This window comes from Penicillium riverlandense, assembly GCF_028828495.1.
Source record: "Penicillium riverlandense strain IBT 135883 chromosome Unknown utg000002l_segment0_segment0, whole genome shotgun sequence".
Lineage (NCBI taxonomy): Eukaryota > Fungi > Ascomycota > Eurotiomycetes > Eurotiales > Aspergillaceae > Penicillium > Penicillium riverlandense.
In genome coordinates this window covers 992738-1011152 of record NW_026643195.1, presented here as the reverse complement: position 1 = coordinate 1011152, position 18415 = coordinate 992738, and the positions used below count along the sequence as shown (strand labels likewise).

At 53.9% G+C, this 18415-nt stretch overlaps 6 protein-coding genes across 6 annotated transcripts; 4 read left to right on the top strand and 2 right to left on the bottom strand.

Annotated features, from left to right (window-relative positions):
- Positions 1-804: 804 nt before the first annotated feature.
- N7474_002697 (HECT-type E3 ubiquitin transferase UFD4) lies at positions 805-6421 on the top strand (the record flags this gene model as incomplete). The annotated part of the gene is made up of 5 exons (XM_057194112.1): positions 805-1097; positions 1153-1232; positions 1291-1928; positions 1984-6172; positions 6225-6421. The coding sequence occupies 5 exons, from the start codon at positions 805-807 to the stop codon at positions 6419-6421; spliced, it is 5397 nt and encodes a 1798-aa protein (XP_057055467.1).
- Positions 6422-6992: 571 nt separating this feature from the next.
- On the bottom strand, positions 6993-7850 carry N7474_002696 (PaaI family thioesterase; the record flags this gene model as incomplete). The annotated part of the gene is made up of 1 exon (XM_057194111.1): positions 6993-7850. The coding sequence occupies one exon, from the start codon at positions 7848-7850 to the stop codon at positions 6993-6995; it is 858 nt and encodes a 285-aa protein (XP_057055466.1).
- Positions 7851-8672: 822 nt separating this feature from the next.
- N7474_002695 (uncharacterized protein) lies at positions 8673-9559 on the top strand (the record flags this gene model as incomplete). The annotated part of the gene is made up of 4 exons (XM_057194110.1): positions 8673-8680; positions 8754-8762; positions 8820-9383; positions 9436-9559. 4 exons carry the CDS (start codon positions 8673-8675, stop codon positions 9557-9559), a joined length of 705 nt encoding a protein of 234 aa, XP_057055465.1.
- A 215-nt stretch (positions 9560-9774) lies between these two features.
- Positions 9775-12096, bottom strand: mak5 (ATP-dependent RNA helicase MAK5; the record flags this gene model as incomplete). Its single annotated transcript, XM_057194109.1, has 2 exons — positions 9775-11790; positions 11854-12096. The coding sequence occupies 2 exons, from the start codon at positions 12094-12096 to the stop codon at positions 9775-9777; spliced, it is 2259 nt and encodes a 752-aa protein (XP_057055464.1).
- A 188-nt stretch (positions 12097-12284) lies between these two features.
- N7474_002693 (tRNA methyltransferase TRM7) lies at positions 12285-13592 on the top strand (the record flags this gene model as incomplete). Its single annotated transcript, XM_057194108.1, has 1 exon — positions 12285-13592. The coding sequence occupies one exon, from the start codon at positions 12285-12287 to the stop codon at positions 13590-13592; it is 1308 nt and encodes a 435-aa protein (XP_057055463.1).
- Positions 13593-13842: 250 nt separating this feature from the next.
- On the top strand, positions 13843-16491 carry N7474_002692 (uncharacterized protein; the record flags this gene model as incomplete). Its single annotated transcript, XM_057194107.1, has 1 exon — positions 13843-16491. One exon carries the CDS (start codon positions 13843-13845, stop codon positions 16489-16491), a length of 2649 nt encoding a protein of 882 aa, XP_057055462.1.
- Positions 16492-18415: the final 1924 nt, after the last annotated feature.

Below are 18415 nucleotides of genomic sequence, written 5' to 3'. Positions count from 1 at the left end.
CGTAGCTATCCACGGAGCAGCGCTAGCCAGTTCATGCCCGATCGGAGACCGGGCAGAATGGAAATAGGTGGCTGAAATAGGAATCATAGTTCGTAGGAACTATCAGAATACGCTGTTGGACCACTAAGGCAGCCAGGCACGAATGTTGCACTCTCCCGAATCCCGTCGTCACCATCGCATCCTCCACCACATCACATCTTCTTCCTTCCCCTTCATCCCTGCTCGCCCATCATCTCTCCCCCCATCCACTCTTTTCTCTTTTTGCTGCCACAGCTTTCTACTCTTCAGGCCTACTCACCCTCTCGCCCGTCTCGGCTAGCCTTCGACTGGTGTGCGGATGGCGGGTTGAAACGGTGTTGACCACAACCCAACCCCAGCTCCTCAACCCCCTCTTCCCAACGACTTATGGCCAGGCAAAGGCCCTCCGCCAACCGCCAGGACCCCCTTGAGGACTATCCCACCGTCTCCCTCCCGGGAGCTGCCACTTCTCCTGCCCTGAGGTACTTTCCTCTCTCCTCGCCGTGACTTGACCTATCCCCAAAGACCCCGACCTCGATCTCCACGGGATTCCACCCCCCTTCCTGCGAGAACCCCGTGGACGACCGAACCCTCTCCTTCGTTCCTTTCCTACCCACCCTAGCCGCGGTCCTGCTCCACTTACTCGGCGTGGATTCTCCGGACTGCGGGAGGATTCCACATTCCTTCGTCATCTCTATCTGTCCCAGCTATCTACCTCGGTGTCCTCTCCTTACCCTCTCTTCTCACTTCATCCACCCATCGAGATCCTAAAAAGGCCAGATTCTCATGTCATCCAGAACCACTCGCTCGTCCGCGAGAACCGCTGCAGATCCTCCTCCCTCCGCTGACTCCGGTGCTGCTTCCACCTCGGCCGCTGGCTCGGCTCCATCTCGGAAACGCAAGATCTCCTCTCGTCGCGACCGCCCTTCTGATACCTCGGATCAGCCAGCACAACCTTCATCCCCGCGGAGATCCAAGAGACAGCGGACCACAGCCACGCAATCGACTTCTTCTGCTGGCCCTGCTGCCGCAGGTTCTCGCCGAGGCGCCCGCAGCCGCCCAACCATGTCACAACCGGGGTGGGTTTGGGATTCTTTTGGGGACTGAAAGAGGAAGCTAACTGTGCCTAAATAGCCCGTCGTCACGACCATCGGAGGAGTCTTCAAAGAACCCTTCGTCTCCACCCGCTCCGAGCCGAAAAACGAGCCGAAATGGTAAGCGAATATGCTACTATTATAGTTTCTCGATACTAACAGCATCATCTGCCTGTAGCAGATCGACTTGGAGCGACGCAGTCTCCTCCGCCCCGGCGACAGAAGAAGCGCTCTACAAAGACAAACTCGGACGTTTTAATGCGAGACGCGGAGGAGGATTTGGAGGAACATGATCACAAAGAAGAACGAGATGCGTCCCCAACGGGAGATAGCAACGATGACACTAATCCCTCGGCTTTCGACGAGGAAGACTTGGACCCGTTCCATAGCAGCCTCTTCGGTAGCCGGGGCCCTATGGGTCTACAGAGTACCCTTCGTGCTCTCAGTGGCATGATGTCTGGCATGTCTTCACGCCTTCGAGATATTCTTTGTAATCTGAGGGAAAAGGATGATCCCTCCATTCAACTTATCGCCCTCCAGGAGTTGTCGGATCTCCTGCTGGTGTCGAACGAGGACAATTTGTCGGGCCAGTTCTCGCCCGATCCGTACGTGAAGGAGCTGGTGACGCTTATGCAGCCAAACCAGTTTGGCGAAGAGAATCCCGAGATTATGCTGCTTGCCTGTCGCTGTCTTGCCAATCTCATGGAGGCTTTGCGTGGCTCTGTCGCTAACGTTGTCTACGGCGGGGCAGTGCCCATCTTGTGCCAGAAACTCTTGGATATCCAGTTCATCGACCTCGCCGAGCAGGCCTTAAGCGTGAGTGTCGGACAGCTTTTGACTTGGACCTATGACTGATGTTGCTTTCTTCTAGACTTTGGCCAAAATCTCAGTCGATTTTCCTGCGTCCATCGTACGCGAAGGCGGTCTCACAGCTTGTCTGACCTACCTGGATTTCTTCCCGACGAGTACTCAACGCACTGCTGTGACAACAGCGGCCAATTGCTGTCGCAATCTCCCCCACGATTCGTTCCCCGTTGTTCGAGATGTGATGCCCACTCTGCTCAATGTTCTCTCAAGCAATGATCCGAAGGTTGTCGAGCAAGGCTGTCTATGTGTTTCGCGTATTGTCGAGAGTTTCAAACATCGCCATACAAATCTGGAGGAGTTGATTGAGCCGGCCATGCTCAAAGCCATTCTCCGACTCTTGCTTCCGGGGACTACAAATCTGATTGGCCCTCATGTCCACACTCAATTCCTCCGCGTGCTGGCTATCACAGCCAAGGCCAGCCCTCGACTGTCGAATGAATTGCTCACAATGGATGTGGTCGATACCCTCTACCAAATTCTGACAGGCGTCTCGCCCCCTCAAGACGTGGATAACACGGCCGTCAAGATGGACAGTGTTTTGGTCATGCAAGCATTGATTCACCGGCCGCGTGAGCAGGTGTTCGAGACGCTCAACGTCATCTGTGAGCTGCTACCAGGCATTCCCAACCGTGAGGGCTCGCGGACAGATACCGTGCTCAGTTCCTATCTTGACAATAGCATGTCTGTCAGCTTGAAGTCGTCCAGGTCAAAAGAAACCGCCGAGGAGAGGCGCAAGTTGTTGGCCGGGTGCAAGTCGGAACTCAAGCGGTTTGCTACCATACTGTTCCCGACTTTGACCGACGCCTTCTCTAGCACCGTCAATCTCAATGTTCGGCAAAAGGTTCTTATTGCACAGCTAAAGATGCTCCACATTCTGGAGCCTACCCTGATCGAAGACGCTTTGCGTACCGTGCCGTATGCCTCTTTCCTTGCTGCCATTCTTTCTCAAAAGGACCATCCCTCTTTGGTGGCGTTGGCTCTTCGGTGCTCTGAGCTGCTCTTCCAGCGACTCGAGCACGTCTATCAGCACCAGTTCCATCGCGAAGGGGTCATATCCGAAATTGTCAAACTATCAGAGGGTCCCCTTTCAAATGACAAAGACCTCCCCGGCTCTTCCAGCGCTGTGGCTATGGAGACACCAGCTGACTCGTCTCACGAAATCAAGCCGGCAGCCGAGGAAGACAACGATTCCGTAGATGAGGATGCCGACGATTACGACGATCAGGATGATGATCCGGATGAGGACAACGACGATCTGTCGGAATCAGACACTTCGTCAATGTCTGGACGCCAGGATCTCAAGAAAATGGACACTGCTATCAACGACATTGTTATTCATGATGCTCGTGCTTTCCTTAAGATGTATGAAGCCAGCAACGGTGGTGCCGTGCGGGCGGAGGCTATGAAGATTCTGACCGAGCTGCAATCGTTGGCTGCCGACATCGAGAAATGTTTCTCCGATCGCGGAAACAAAAAGGGCATTTCTCTTTTCCAGAAACTGGCAAATTACTTCGATGGAGATGCTCTGGAAAGCATCACGAGTTCGGAGCTGCTCAACTCTGGCATCATTCAAGTCCTGCTGGATGTTCTTGGTAACTTGCAAGCTCCATGTATTCGCAATGCGCGAGCAGCATTTTTACAGGCATTCATGGGCGCATCCATCTCTGAGAAGGCCCAGAGCCAGAGTACCGCAACCACACCATTCAGTGTCCTGATTCGAAAGCTGCAGGACCTGTTGAGCCGAACTGAACATTTTGAGGTCATCACTGTCAGCCACAACTCGCTGGAGAATACCCGCAGCAACGCGACATACATGCTGGGCAAACAGCTTCGGCTTAAACTGGTTGCTGAGGATGGGTCTGAGGTGCCTCGCCCGTACAGAAACATCATGGTCTCGATCCATGCCATTGCTACATTCAAAGCCCTCGAAGATTTCCTACAGCCACGAATTACCATGTCGGAGCGTCCCCGGCAGTCACGATCTCGAGACAATATTCTTTCCCAGATTGCCAATGCTGCTCGGATTCGCGACGAGCTTGCTGCATCCAACTCACCTAGATCACAGCTAGGTGGCAATCTCCCAACCCGCACTGGAGGCCCGCGTGGTCAAGCAACAGAATCCACTGGTGGCGATCGAACGGCTCCTACCCAGCAATCTCGTCTTCGTTCTCCTCTCCAGGAGGAGGACGAAGAGCATGATGACGAGCCCCTTGAGTGTGCCGACGAGAGACAGCTGAGCGAGGACGAGGATGAGATTGATGAGCCTGATGAGGATGAGGAGCTCAATGCTATCGTTGACGACCTTGAAAACGACCTTGAGGATGACAATGTTCACGATCCCACGGCCGTCAATATGGAAGTTGGGTCCTCTGGCAAGGTTACGGCTCGGAAAGAGGATGGGACTCGAGTGGGAACCCCCTCTCAATCCACTCCGGTTTCCAAGCCGCCGTTGTCGGGTCCAAATACTGCTTCATCTACCCCGATGGGGGGCAGCTCTTTGGCTACTGCTGGACGCCCCTTCTCTTCCTACGCCGCTGCGATGGCCTCGATTCCCCAGGACTGGCATATTGAGTTCAGTGTGGATGGCAAGCCTATCTCAAGTGAGACCACCGTCTATCGTGCCGTTCATCATAATCGTGAACACGTAGGCGAAGGCCATGCCAGAAATGTCTGGTCTGCTGTTCACACTGTCACTTTCAAACGCGTTCCTGGTCCGCCGCCACCGGAGCCGTCCACCCTTACGACCAGCATGTCCGACCTTTCGGCTCAGGGAAATAGTCTTCAAATGCCCTCTTCCCTGAATAAGGACTCCATCACTGCGTCAATACTTCGCCTCCTCCGTGTCTTACATGAAATGAATGCCACAATCGATGACATTCTTACCGAGTCACGAGATCTTCCTACCATTACGCCGGAGCCCTTGGCCCAATTCATCAATACCAAGCTCACGGCCAAGGTGAACCGGCAACTGGAAGAGCCTTTGATTGTAGCGAGCAGCTGCCTCCCCAGCTGGAGTGAAGATTTGTCTCGACTGTTCCCATTCCTGTTCCCCTTCGAGACGAGGCATCTGTTCTTGCAGTCCACCGCATTCGGCTATTCTCGCGCGATGATGAGATGGCACAACTCTCAGAGTGGAGAGGATAGCCGCCGTGATCTGCGACGTGATGACCGACCGTTCCTTGGTCGTCTACAACGTCAAAAGGTGCGCATTTCACGGACACGTATCCTCGACTCTGCAATGAAGGTAATGGAACTCTACGGGTCTTCTCCGAGCATTCTGGAGGTGGAGTACTTTGAGGAAGTGGGAACTGGCCTGGGCCCTACTCTTGAATTCTATTCTACGGTCTCCAAGGAATTCTCGAAGAAGAAACTTAAGATTTGGAGAGAGAATGATGGCGACTCCTCAGGGGAGTACGCATATGGCAAACGCGGTCTGTTCCCGGCGCCAATAAGCGACGAGCAAGCTGCTTCGGAATCTGGCAAGAAGCAGCTGAATATCTTCAAGATCCTGGGCAAATTCGTTGCGCGCTCCATGCTTGACTCCAGGATTATCGATATCTCCTTCAACCCGGCCTTCTTCAGAATTGCAGATAATCTTTCTTCCGTCGCCCCGTCGCTCGGTACTGTCAAGGCAGTGGACGAGGACCTTGCCAAGTCGCTGATCATGCTGAAACGATTTGCCAGTGCCAAGAGCGATATTGAAGAGAGCAAGTCAATGTCTCCCTCAGAGAAAACCAAGGCGCTGCAGGAGGTGCTGGTTGATGGTGTTTCTGTCGATGATCTGAGCCTTGACTTTACGCTGCCAGGCTATCCCAACATTGAACTGATTCCAAATGGTTCCAACGTTCCACTGTCCATAGAGAACGTCGACACCTATGTTGACAGAGTTGTGGACATGACACTGGGCAGCGGTGTTCGGCGCCAGGTGGATGCCTTCCGGACTGGATTCTCCCAAGTCTTCCTTTACTCTGCCCTTCGGGCATTCACCCCGAACGAACTTGTCATGTTGTTCGGGCAGGCTGACGAGGATTGGACCATCGAAACCCTCACAGACTCAATCAAGGCCGATCACGGTTTCAATATGGACAGCCGCAGTGTGCGTAACCTGCTCCAGACCATGAGCGAGATGGATAAGCAGCAACGCCGTGATTTCCTGCAGTTTGTTACGGGTAGCCCGAAACTACCCATCGGCGGTAAGTCTTCTAACATTTTCGATGATCGGCTAAGACTAACATTGAAATGCAGGCTTCAAGAGTCTTACTCCCATTTTCACAGTCGTCTGCCGCCCAAGCGAACCGCCATACACGCCCGATGATTATCTCCCCAGCGTGATGACCTGCGTCAACTACCTCAAGCTGCCAGACTACAGCAGTCTGGACTTCCTGAAGGGGCGATTGTCAGTCGCCATCAAAGAGGGCCAGGGTGCATTCCACCTGTCATAAATTGCATACCCTCGGTCCTTTCCCCCCTCCCCCCTTTCCCTCTGCTCGACCACTTGGCACTGCCGGGCATTGCTAGATTCAATGATTTTCAATACCGCGTCTTCTCTGACGAAGACTGAGAACGACCGTGCTTTTTTCTCATGATGCGATGACCTGATTACACTGTTCTGGATTGTATCCCCCTCCCATTTCCCACTTCCCGAAGTTAGTTTCAACCGGGCGTTTGTTTCGTGCCTTGTTTCCTTATGCCATCTGGGTTGAGCGGCGTCATCAGGGTGAGGGGCAAGCCTTTATCATCCCGGTATTAGATAGCAATGGACGATCTTTCCTTTTAAGTTGATTAACCCTCGTAGAGATATACATGATCCCTGAGACGGCGATAGGAGGCACTTGCAAGAAACATTAGGGTGTATTGACTATTACAACGTGTCTGTCTAGAATCCGCCTCTATAGAACCCCGCAATATTATATCGTAACTCGTCTCTCCACAATCTAATTATGATAAATCGAGACCATGGACTATACAAGCATGTCAGCCGACCATACCTGGTCACAGGGCAGTGAATAGGAATCAAGTACTCACATCTGCAAACTTAGGCTCAACGAAAAGCGCCCTGCCTTCCGCAACCATAACAGCCCCATCACTCTCTTCCGTCAACGCCCCGGCCGTATCAGGAACAATGCCGCCAAAATCCGAGGGCATAGCTAGTGGCAAGGGAAGATATGTCATCCGCCCTTCCACCCAAGCCTTTCGCCCTTCAACCTTGACTGTCTCCGCGCGGAGGATATACAAACGGTCTGGGAGGGCAGGTTTCCGGAAATCCACATTAAGATTTGCTGTCATTCCCAGTCCACTTGGGAAGGATGCTGAGACGCACCGCGCAAAGACCTCATCGAATAGCACAGTCAAAAGACCGCCGTGAACAAAGCCCGGGTGTCCGCATAGATCGCGGCCGATGTGGAAGATTGATGTCACGTTGCTGTTGGAAGTACCCTTTCCGGACTTGGGACTCGTTTCTTGTTGAGAAGCTGGGGTCGAGCTGGTCCACATATACGGTTGAAAGGCCAGCTTCCCCGACCCAGCAAGGCTTCCGCCCACGAAATGGCGCCGTCTTATCGGTGGTGGGATGGCGAGGTGCGGGCGTGTTTCTTTGTAGGTTTTGTGGGCTGCACGGAGAGATTGGACTAGTGGGATTTGGGAGATGAGTGTGTCGATGTTGGCTGGCTCAGCTTGTGAGGATGGTGCGGCTTTCACCGGAGGGATTTGTGTCTGTGCTTGTGGGAGTGCTTGTTCGTGGACAACAGCTGATCGCGCAGGTCCCTTCTGGTGTAGATGGGCGACTGGCCCCAAGGACGAGGATGGGACTCTGGGGATTGCGATTGACGGTTGGCGAAGCAGCTGCCGAGATGCTCGTGGAAAGTGAGACATTGTGGCAGAGTATATACTTCTTGCTGATCTGAGAAGGGGTGGGTTAGCGGTGATCATAAGGTTGCGCCCGGACCAAGTACCTGGATTTGACGTCGAGTATGGCAAGTAGTATCAGGATGTGGAAGCGGGTTTCGGAGCAGATACTTTGGCGCAGATACTTTGGCGCAGCCACTGTTCAATACCTAGATATAGGCAGTCCGGTTACCTGAAAGAATGATCGCAAGGCTTGCGATGGAAATTTTGATTATGGCGCCGAGTGGACCTGCGAGATCTTCCGGCATTCGGACTCGGGATCCATTTTTAGGCCACTACTGAGGCCACTACTGCTATTTCCCCACTAACAAATGGATATGTTATTCGCCAGAATATTTTGGTATTATCGCATGTACATGAATATCCTCGCCAGACTCGTTGTTCAGAGAGCCCACAGACTGACTGATTTTTCCGTTCAGCAGTGGGGCAGAAGCCGAGTATCGGGATGTGCTTCGGCCCGGATCAAGTCGGCATGCCGACACAGATAAGGAGACCGATAAGCCAGTTAGGGCTTTCGATCAACTAAATGTAGTATAAAACGATGGGAGTGACTATGCATGATGCCTCAACACCGAGTTGTGCCAATATGTGTTGATGCTCTTGTGGAGATGTCTGTAAACAATGCGTATCGTATTGTCGCATCCTTTTTTCTTTGTTTATCTCTTTCTTCCAAGTTGTTTCACAATCTTTCTTCCCTGCCACGCTCTCTCTCCATCCTTCACCCCATTCCAAACGATCACAAGCGCTGTTAACAGACTTTATTTCTACCGTGAAAGACTCTATCCTTTTATGCGGAGGTACGTGGATTACTCAATAGCTCGATCCTTCAAGCCTGAACCCACTGCTGACTAGACCTGACACTCCTCGCAGCCATCCAAGGTATGTGGCTTTGCTCTGATTCTGGTATATTCTCTAACTGAAGACCAATGTACGCAGCAAAATGAAGGAAATGGAGGACCCTCATGGATACTGGGGTCCTAAGGAAGTGATCCCTATTGAGGAGTGGATTCAGGAAATCGAACATTGCGAGTGTTGCTATGACACCCCCGTCAACGAGCTGATCCCCTTCTGCTACCACATCTGGTGCCACGGCTGTGTTTTTCAGCGTTATGAGATGGCCGTCGACGATGTCACTGCATTTCCTGTGCGCTGCTGCGAAGGTGACATTCCTATCACCGATGCCGTCCGTGACATAATTGGTGCCGAGCTTGCGGATGCCTACGAGGCCATCTACAAAGAGCGCACTGACCCCAACCCGATGTACTGTTCGAAGAGCTCCTGCTCCCTGTATGTCCCTGATGTTGTGGTCAGCGACAACAGCACTGTTCCCTGCTCGGCCTGCGAGACTATCACCTGTGTGCTGTGCATGGCCGAAGCCCATCTCGGAGCCTGCACCGAAAAGGACACTACGCTGACCGATATGGCTGAGGCTAGCGGCTGGAAGGAATGCCCCCAGTGCCACAACATGGTTGAGCAGGCCGACGGATGCTGGCTTCTCTTGTAAGTCTTCTGCCCCATCAAGTAATACCTGAACCAATCACTGACTGATTAGCTGCAACTGCGGTGTCGTCTGGTGCTTCAAGTGCGGCAACGGCTTTGAGAACTGCACCTGCCGACAGGAGCTCCCCGACCGCACCTTGGCCCCTCGCATTTCTGTCCGCAACGACCGGACCTAGGCAGCGTTGGAAATCGGCCGACGGCATTGTACGTACTAGTTCCACATGAGGCTACCTAAGCAAGAGTCACAAATCCATTATGGTTCCTGCCATTTCGCTCTCTTCCTCTGGCCCTTTTATTGAATTACCACTGTAGCTTCATTATCTACCTTTGCAAGTTTGAAGTAGGGGTGAATTGGTATATTGGAAGATACATAGGACTGTACACAGAAGGGTTAGAAGTTCAGCGGATCAAGATGCCCGAGGAACGACTTGTTTCCTTCTCCACGGAGAAGAGCCTCAATATCGATCCGCCCAGCAGTCAGGTAGCGCTCGCTGACACCAATATTAATCCGCTGCGAGAGCAATTGTTTCAACTCTGCCCTGAGTCCAGCCATCTCCGCCTTGGTCATGCTACTAGCCTGCTTGTCGCGCTGGTGCCGTCCTCCACCACGACCCCGGCCCTTACCCTTCGACTCGTCGAACTCGTCACTGTTATATTCAACGCCGAGGTCATCAGCCGCAGCTCGCATCCAGTTATCCTCCGCAGAGATCTTCTCTTTCGCGATGGTGGAGTCGGTGATGCGTTTGGCAAGGTTTATCCGCTGCCGCACGCGAGAGACCACGCGTCGGTCGATTTCAATGGACTCCAGGGGAAGCTTCTTTGTTGGTCCGCTGCCGTTGGACTTCTGAGCATGCGTTTTGGCGGCCAGTCGAGCAACCCCGACGACTTCTTCGGGGGAGCAGATGATCACGCTTTTACCGGTTGTTCCCGCGCGGGCTGTACGGCCTGATCGGTGGACGTACGTGTCTGCCGTGCGCGGTGCATGGTAGTGGATAACGCAATCAATGCCCTTGATATCGAGACCGCGTGCCGCAACGTCAGTAGCCACAAGAATGGAGCTAGGGTCTGACGTAGGTGAGGAAAACCGCTCGACTGAGCGCAGTCGCGCTTTTTGGGCCATTGATGAGTGAAGAGCGAGTGCAGGAAGTTGCAAGTTTTGAAGAAGTTGGGTGAGACGGCGGACGGCGGATATGGAGTTGGTAAAGACAAGGGTTCGATGCTTGGGGTGATAGAGGAGAAGAGAATAGAGGTAAAGGTCCTTTTCCATCGCAGGACACTCGACAATGCCCTCCTTAAGTCCCTCTGCCATCTGCTGTACGGGGTTGACATCGATGAACTTGGGCTTTTCTTCCCTGAAATTCAGTTTCTTGAGGAGGTACTCCATGGACTCCTTCTTGTCCAGGAGATCACCGCCAGACCATTGGCGTTTCCCTGCCAACTTCTGCTGTAAATCACGATGGAACGTAGCCGAGAACACGAGAGTCTGTCGAGGTTTAGGCTCTTGCTTTTTGTCCTCATCGTCGTCCGTGTCCGGATCTCCATCTTCTTGCCGATCCAAGGCGGCAAGAATCTCTTCGACCTCCTTGAAATTCCCTTCGCTGAGAAGCCTGTCGGCTTCATCGACGACCAGGAATTGAATCTGCTGCATTTTGCGGATCAGCCCCTGCCCAGTGCTGAGAATCTCCCACACTCGGCCCGGTGTGCCAATGACAATGTCAGCTGTGGCAAGTTGTCTCTGCTGCTTTTGAATTGACAGTCCTCCAGTCAAAAGAGCAACTCGTGCATCGGTGTCCGGGGCATTCACAGTGAGGTCTCCGATATGTTTAGCGAGCTGATGCGCCAGTTCTCTGGTAGGGGAAAGTATAAGCGCCATTGGCGACGATTGGCGTTTTCCTTGGCCGTCATCCTCCCTCCGTTGCTCGAGATAATGTTCGAGGATTGGAATGCCGAATGCGAGAGTCTTACCGGAACCTGTAGACGCCTTTCCAACAACATCATGCCCATTCAAAATCGCAGGAATACAGGACTTTTGGACCGGTGTCGGACTGCCAAATTTTAGCTTTGACAGACTCGTCAACAGTTCGGGAGAAAGGCCAAGAGTATCCCAGGTCGACACATCCACGCCATCATCGTCTTCTGTCTCCTGAAGCGCTGCAAACGAGAGACCCGACTTGATACTCCGATCTTGTGCCGGCTCTTTGGCTTTGAGTCCTTTCTTCTTGGCCTCCTTTGCCTCCTTTTTATTCGCCTCTTTGCCCTCCCTCAATTCTTGCGCATCGTCGGCCGGGCCAGCAGTCTCGTTGGATGGCTCTTCGTCACTAAAGCCCGCCCATTCTTCTGCATCGCCGTTTCCAATTGGCACTGACGGTGTCTTGAGAATGGACTTCTTCGGTTTGCCCGCTTTCGCCTATTGACAACGAGCGCATCGGTCAGCAACAGCTCCGCGGCAATGAGACCAGTCACGACATACCTTGAAGCGGATTTCGCCAGAACCTTCCGGTCGCACAATGTCGACTCCGTCGATCTCTTCGAGCCCAAAAAATCCATGGGCATCTTCCAGTCGATCAGGAAGAGCGACTTCCTTCCAGTTGAGATCATCAATTTCGACCAGGCCGTCCCAGGAATCGTCCTCTGTCGAGGCTTTGGCGGCCTTCCGGCGCTTCTTTGACTGCAGCGCCTGTGTCTTGGAGTCGCCTCCTCGTTTCTGGCCCATTATGCTGGATGATTCTGAACAAGTCAAGCAATGCGATGCGGGAGAGCGAAACGACCCAAGCCCAAAGGGAAAAAAAAGCGGCAGAAAAAAAAAAAGTTGCCCGCCTTCGCATCTTATCGCTCCCCATGCCCATGAATTAATTAATTATTCATCATCATTCTCATTTATATCCTCCATTGTGCTTCACTATGGGCAAATCCTCCAAGGATAAGCGCGATGCCTACTATCGCCTCGCCAAGGAGCAGAACTGGCGCGCGCGCTCGGCCTTCAAGCTCATCCAGATCGACGAGCAATTCGATCTTTTCGAGTACGAGAACCCAAACAATGTCACTCGGGTCGTGGATCTGTGCGCTGCACCGGGAAGCTGGAGCCAAGTGTTGAGCCGAGTGCTTATCAAGGGCGAGAGCTTTGGTCGACGGGCATGGATTGGGAAGAAGCGGAGGGAAAGCCAAGCACTGCAAGAGGGTGCCACAGCAGTGGATTCAGACACTGAGATGGGAGACGTCACGCCAAACTCGGAGCTAAAGCCTCGCAAGAATGTCAAAATCGTCTCGATTGACTTGCAGCCGATGGCGCCCCTCGAGGGCATCACGACTCTGAAGGCAGATATCACCCATCCCTCGACTATCCCTCTTCTTCTGCGTGCCCTGGACCCAGAGGCATACGAATCTTCATCTACATCTTCTTCTGCTTCGCCATCCCCGGCGCCAGCGGCCATCAGACAACCTCACCCGGTCGACCTGGTGATCTCTGATGGTGCCCCGGATGTGACAGGTCTTCATGACCTCGATATCTACATTCAATCTCAATTGCTTTACGCAGCACTCAACCTGGCTCTAGGCGTACTCCGCCCTGGCGGCAAATTTGTGGCCAAAATCTTCCGTGGCCGCGACGTCGACCTTCTCTATGCACAGCTGCGCACGGTGTTCGAGCGAGTCAGCGTAGCGAAGCCACGGAGTAGTCGTGCAAGCAGCCTCGAAGCTTTCGTGGTCTGTGAGGGCTTCATTCCACCCGTCAGCCATGGTGGGGTCGCAGGAATGGAGGCATTGAAGAACCCTCTCTTTGGTGGGGCCGCAGCGCCAGTATCTCTATCAGAAAATGGCAATATCGCCGTTCAAGTGCCAGATGAACAAGATGAAAATGCGGAAGCCAGATCTGTCCAGCAGCCGGACGTATCGTCGACTTCAGCGAGTACTGCTCCATCCAATCACACCACCGAGGTCCGGCTTCTTCACCCGGCCACATATCCACCGCCGGCACAGAAAGCGCCATCCGACAAATTCGCAACTGAAAACCGATGGATCCCCTCTTTCATCGCATGTGGGGATCTCTCCGCCTGGGACTCCGACGCATCATATACTCTGCCGCCAGACCACGTCAGTCTAGATCCGGTGCAACCGCCCACCGCTCCACCCTATCGGCGGGCCTTGGAGATGAGAAAGGCGAAGGGCGGCGCGTACGGGAGGACAAAGCTTGGAGCCTTGGGACGGGCATAATTGGTGGTCTACGAATCATTGTTGGTTACGATATAGAATGTGGCGTTTAGGGATCCGGTGAAGGCAGAGAAACATTACAAAGATAGATACCCACGGATCTTAGTCCTGTGGATAGAAGGACAATGTATCCGAGGAAGAATTATCCCATATTCTCGTGTTCCTTGAGTGAACATCGTGAGGCACAGCCCTGGATGACCCAATGTGGACTAGCGGTGTTGACTGGGCAACCGCCACAACAAAGCGTCACCACATGTTGACTTTCTGCATCTGCAAGGCAATTACCACCATCACACCACTCACCATGTCAAACCCGCTCTCCCCCTTATCCCCCTCTCACCAAAACGCGCGAGCCTACTCCCCAAAGTTGACCTCCTCGCCGTTTCTCACCAAGCCCATGCCTGCGGGCCCCTTCCCCTCGAGTCCGCTGAAGCATTCGCTGGAGCTCAATATGGAGTCTCACGAATACCCCGTCAACGAAAATGATGTCTACGTCCACAACGATCACGGGGATGATATTGATGATGTCAATGATAACGACTCCTTCCACGAGGCCCCGAGCTCACCCTTCCAACCCGAGACTCGCGAGGACACGGTCGATTTTCAGAGACTGCGCGAGGTCCAGCGCATGTCGCCTGGTTTGAGCGAGCGAGACGCAGATGATATCACCAGCTCGCCATTCCAGCCTGACGCTCGTGAGGAAACGGTGGATTTTCACAGACTGCATCAGGTGCAACAGCCCATGTCTCCTGGGCTGAATAAACGATTTGCACTTGACGACCCGACAAGCTCCCCGTTCCGGCCTGAGGGTAGGGACGACACGGTTGATTTCGACAAGCTGCGCGAGCTGCAAGGTGGATCGCCTGGCTGGGACGCACAGCCGGACATTGACGGCGGTGCTAGTTCGCACTTCCGGTCAGAGGAGAACACAATCAACTCTCAGAAATTGCGCCACAAGTCCCGGTCACCATATCGTGGAAATTCCGCTACAGCTACGCCCCGAAAGCGGTCGTTTGACCAGACCCCACAGGATCATGGAGATGAGGCGCAAATGAACGAGCGATGCAAGAAGGGCCCGATGAGTCGAGCGAGCGATCCTGGCATCCATGTCGACGAGGATCCTAGTCTCATCTACAACCAGAGCATGGTCTCGGCCGCGCATAGCCACTCAACGGTCGCCAATAGCGTGATGGAAGACAAGCACAACGAGGGAATGAGCACCGTGCTCCGTGAGGATGGCGAAAGTGGAATCGCAAACAAAGAAAACTTCATCCCAGCCGGTGACGATGATATGCAGGACTCAATGGACGACACATGTCTCAGCACCTTCTCCGCCGTGCCCAATGTGGACATGACTGAATTTGCAAGCCTTCGAGGTGCCTCACCTCTCAAAGCTATGCGTAACAGCGTCGCGCCCAGTCCGGCTCTGCCAGACCGCCATAACCCGGCCACCCCGGGAACAGCGCGCAGGGCATACAGAAGCAGCGTGATGGTTGACGGTGGCTCGCCTGTTGGATCCCCTACCCCGAGACGGAGACAGTTCCAAGGGGCAGAAAACCCGGGCGAAACACCCAACCTGCTTGATCTAACGGATCACATGAATTTCCTCCCGCGTCACTCCATGCAGAGTGGGCGGTATTCTCCGTCGCGGCGGTCACCTCTGAGGGCACTACGGGAGTCTATTCGGTCTCCGTCGAAAGCGTCGCTGCTAGATATTGATATTCCACCTGCACCGACTCCTCGCTCTGTCCCGACCATCACGCCCCGGGAAATGGAGTCTCTTAAATCAGGGTTCATGTCTGAGATCTCGTCCCTCAAGGCCACACTGAGTGGAAAGGACGCCGAGGTCGCCAGTCTGAAGAAGGCGATTGCCGATGCGGAAAGACGCGTCGGTGAAGCTCTGGAAGAAGTGCGGAACGAAGCTGCGCGCAAAGAAGCTTTGGAGATCGAGCAAGGTGAATGGGATCGCCGGGGCAAGGAGATGGAGAGTGTCTTGCGGTCTGTGCGTGCAGAGTTGGTCGAAGGCGAGCGCGAACGAGACCGTCTGACCCGAAAGGCCGAGGAGGCTGAGAAGAGCAAGGAACAGCTCGAGGGCAAACTCGTCGAGCTGGAAAGCCAACTGTCGGCCGCCCGTGCCTCTGCATCAACGGTATCCGGCGCGGCAGCTCCGGCCTCCAAATCCGCTGAAGCTACCGCGCGAGAAGTCCAGGACGCCGTAGAGAAAGTCGCTCGTGAATTGCACACTCTGTACAAGGGCAAGCATGAGACCAAGGTCGCCGCGCTCAAGAAGAGCTACGAGGGACGCTGGGAGAAGCGTGTACGCGAGGCTGAGAATAAACTCGCGACTGCTCGCGAGGAAGCTGAGCGTCTCCGGTCTGAGCGTGACGCCGCTAGCTCGGAATCTATGGTCGCTGCCAATGCTAGCATGATTGCCCGTGAGAACGACGAGCATGAGACCGAGAAGCGCGTCCTGGAAGCGCAGATCAAGGGCCTCCAGCAGGAAATGGCCGCGCTGAAGGAAGACAGTGCGCATCTGCGTTCTGAACTCAAGTCCGAACGCGCCGAGAAGGGCGAGCTGGTCGCTGCGGTGGACGAGTGGCTGGCTATTCAGCAGAGCCAGCCTCCAAACCCGGTCCGCGAACCTTCAGTCTCCTCATCTGCTCCTGCAGACGATAATAATGATGAATCTGCTGAGCAAGACTGCGACACCCTCCGTCGCAGCGTTGGTCGTTCTGGGTCTATTCGTCACCCCAGTAACGGCGAGAAGCGCATCCCCCGATACGGTGCTCCGGGCGGTCACTCGCGAGCCAACAGCGGCGGCAAGTCGGGCATTGCAGTCTTCACCCCGGGCCGTGGAGGGATCATGGGGTCGATTGAGAGAATGGGCCGTGGCGGGATGTGAGCGATTACTGGATCTTCCGTGTTTTTCAGTGTGTTTTTGGATTCTTTTCGTTTGATATCCCTCCCTCGCCGATGTTGGTGTTCTCGTTGTTTTGGGAATTTTATGATACTTCCAAGACCTGGTCCCTCCAGGTGTACATTATTGTGAATATGTGAATATGATTTATTGAATGACTGCGTATGTACCTTGTAGAGTATCTCCTCAAAGTGATGCTATACACTTGCAAAACAGACATAGCAAACCACCATCCAACTCGGTCTGACCCCGAGAATCGCCCGTCAGCCCGAGCTTGACCCTAGATGGGGGTGCCACCACTCACGATGGGGGGCAAATCCATGAAAGCCCCACCCCCGGATCAGTTTTTTGTGAGCAGCCTGTTATGAGCCGCGCGCGCATTGACTATGCATGGTGGTGAATTATGAGCGAGTTGGCAGCCAATACCAACTTTCACTGGCTAGCAATGACGCCGTCGTTTCCCCTCGTGTTGCGATCGGCTACAGTCTAGTCCAACCATTTGGGAGCTCCAAGCGGTGCTACCGCGCCCCCCTAGTCGGTTTCAAGCATGCTGACAGGATGAGCTCTCCATATCGGCTTCTCTCCGAAGTCAAAAAACGTTGGGAAGTAATTAGATAGTACGGAGTAGTAGAGCAAAAGCAAGATATGTCCTCCTATTCGTGCCACAGGCCCCTCCTCCGCGCTCGTGGGTTGGCGGGGGACTATGTACTAGCTAGCCTCCGATCAGCCGTTTTCCTACAATCCACGGCACTAATAAGCTGTGCGGGCAGAAGGCCGAGGTCGTGGGACAGGGCACTCCGCAATCCTGCATGTCAGTGATTTCCTACAGCATCCTACGTATCCGGTTATCCGTGGTTCAAGGTTTCGCCCCTACCAATCATGGGAAGACAATTGCTAAAGGTGGGCGCGGAAGTTAGACTCGGCACTGCTGGTCTTCCCGACTCGGGAGGACTACAGAATACCTGACCTGAACAATTGTTTGCAGGGATCGGGTGTGGTTCCGTTGGCATGGAACTGGCTGTGGGCTGAGTCCAAAACACAGCGGAATTGTGCAAGGTTTCGGAACCGTAGCGAGACTGACCTGATTGGCGCTCCACTGGATCCGCGTGCGAGCGCAGAATTCTCAGCATCATGCCCCGCAAAGCCCCGATCGGCCTGGGGAGGCAATTGGGATCCACAGACCTCCCTTATTGCGCACAACGGAGTGGTCGAAGATGGGTGGCAACCGCAGAATTAGGGTTTGCTCTCGCAAGCACTGAGCCGAGGCGCAATAATAAGAATAGGAATAATGATAATAATGTACGAGAGCATGGGGTCACCAGAAGAATGCCATAGTTGAGCATGACCATGACCATGATGAATTCTCCGACCATCGGCACTTTCTTCTCCAGCTGCAGGAATGATTGACAGTCCCACCGCAACGTCGAACGCCCGGTGATTATTATTATTAACCAATCCACGATCTGGGCCCTCGCCACGGTACTCAGGGGCTGGGATGATCAGGATCTCGGTGACTCGAACAGTATTCTTTGAGTACAAATCGGATAATCCATGGCATTGACATTGCTGATCCAGTGAGGGATTCTCCCTGTGACACTGTTCCATCTCGGGGCATTATGATGATGGATTTTGCTTCCACGACATAATCAAGATCATTCTTACCAAAACAGACCTCCTTGCGACCCCATCCCCACCAGGCCCAACCATTCTCCGCCCATCGGCTGTCTAGCAGTCTCGACTGGTCCCCCCTACGCTAGCGGCTCCGATCCCTTTTCGCTCCACGACCACACACGGGATCGGGGTTTCGCTGGAGTATTTCGGAGTTCTGTCCAGGCCCACTGGAGAAGTTTTCCTAGCAGAGATAATTACGATTCTGCCTTGGATCCAACCCCTATAATGGTAGTACCAC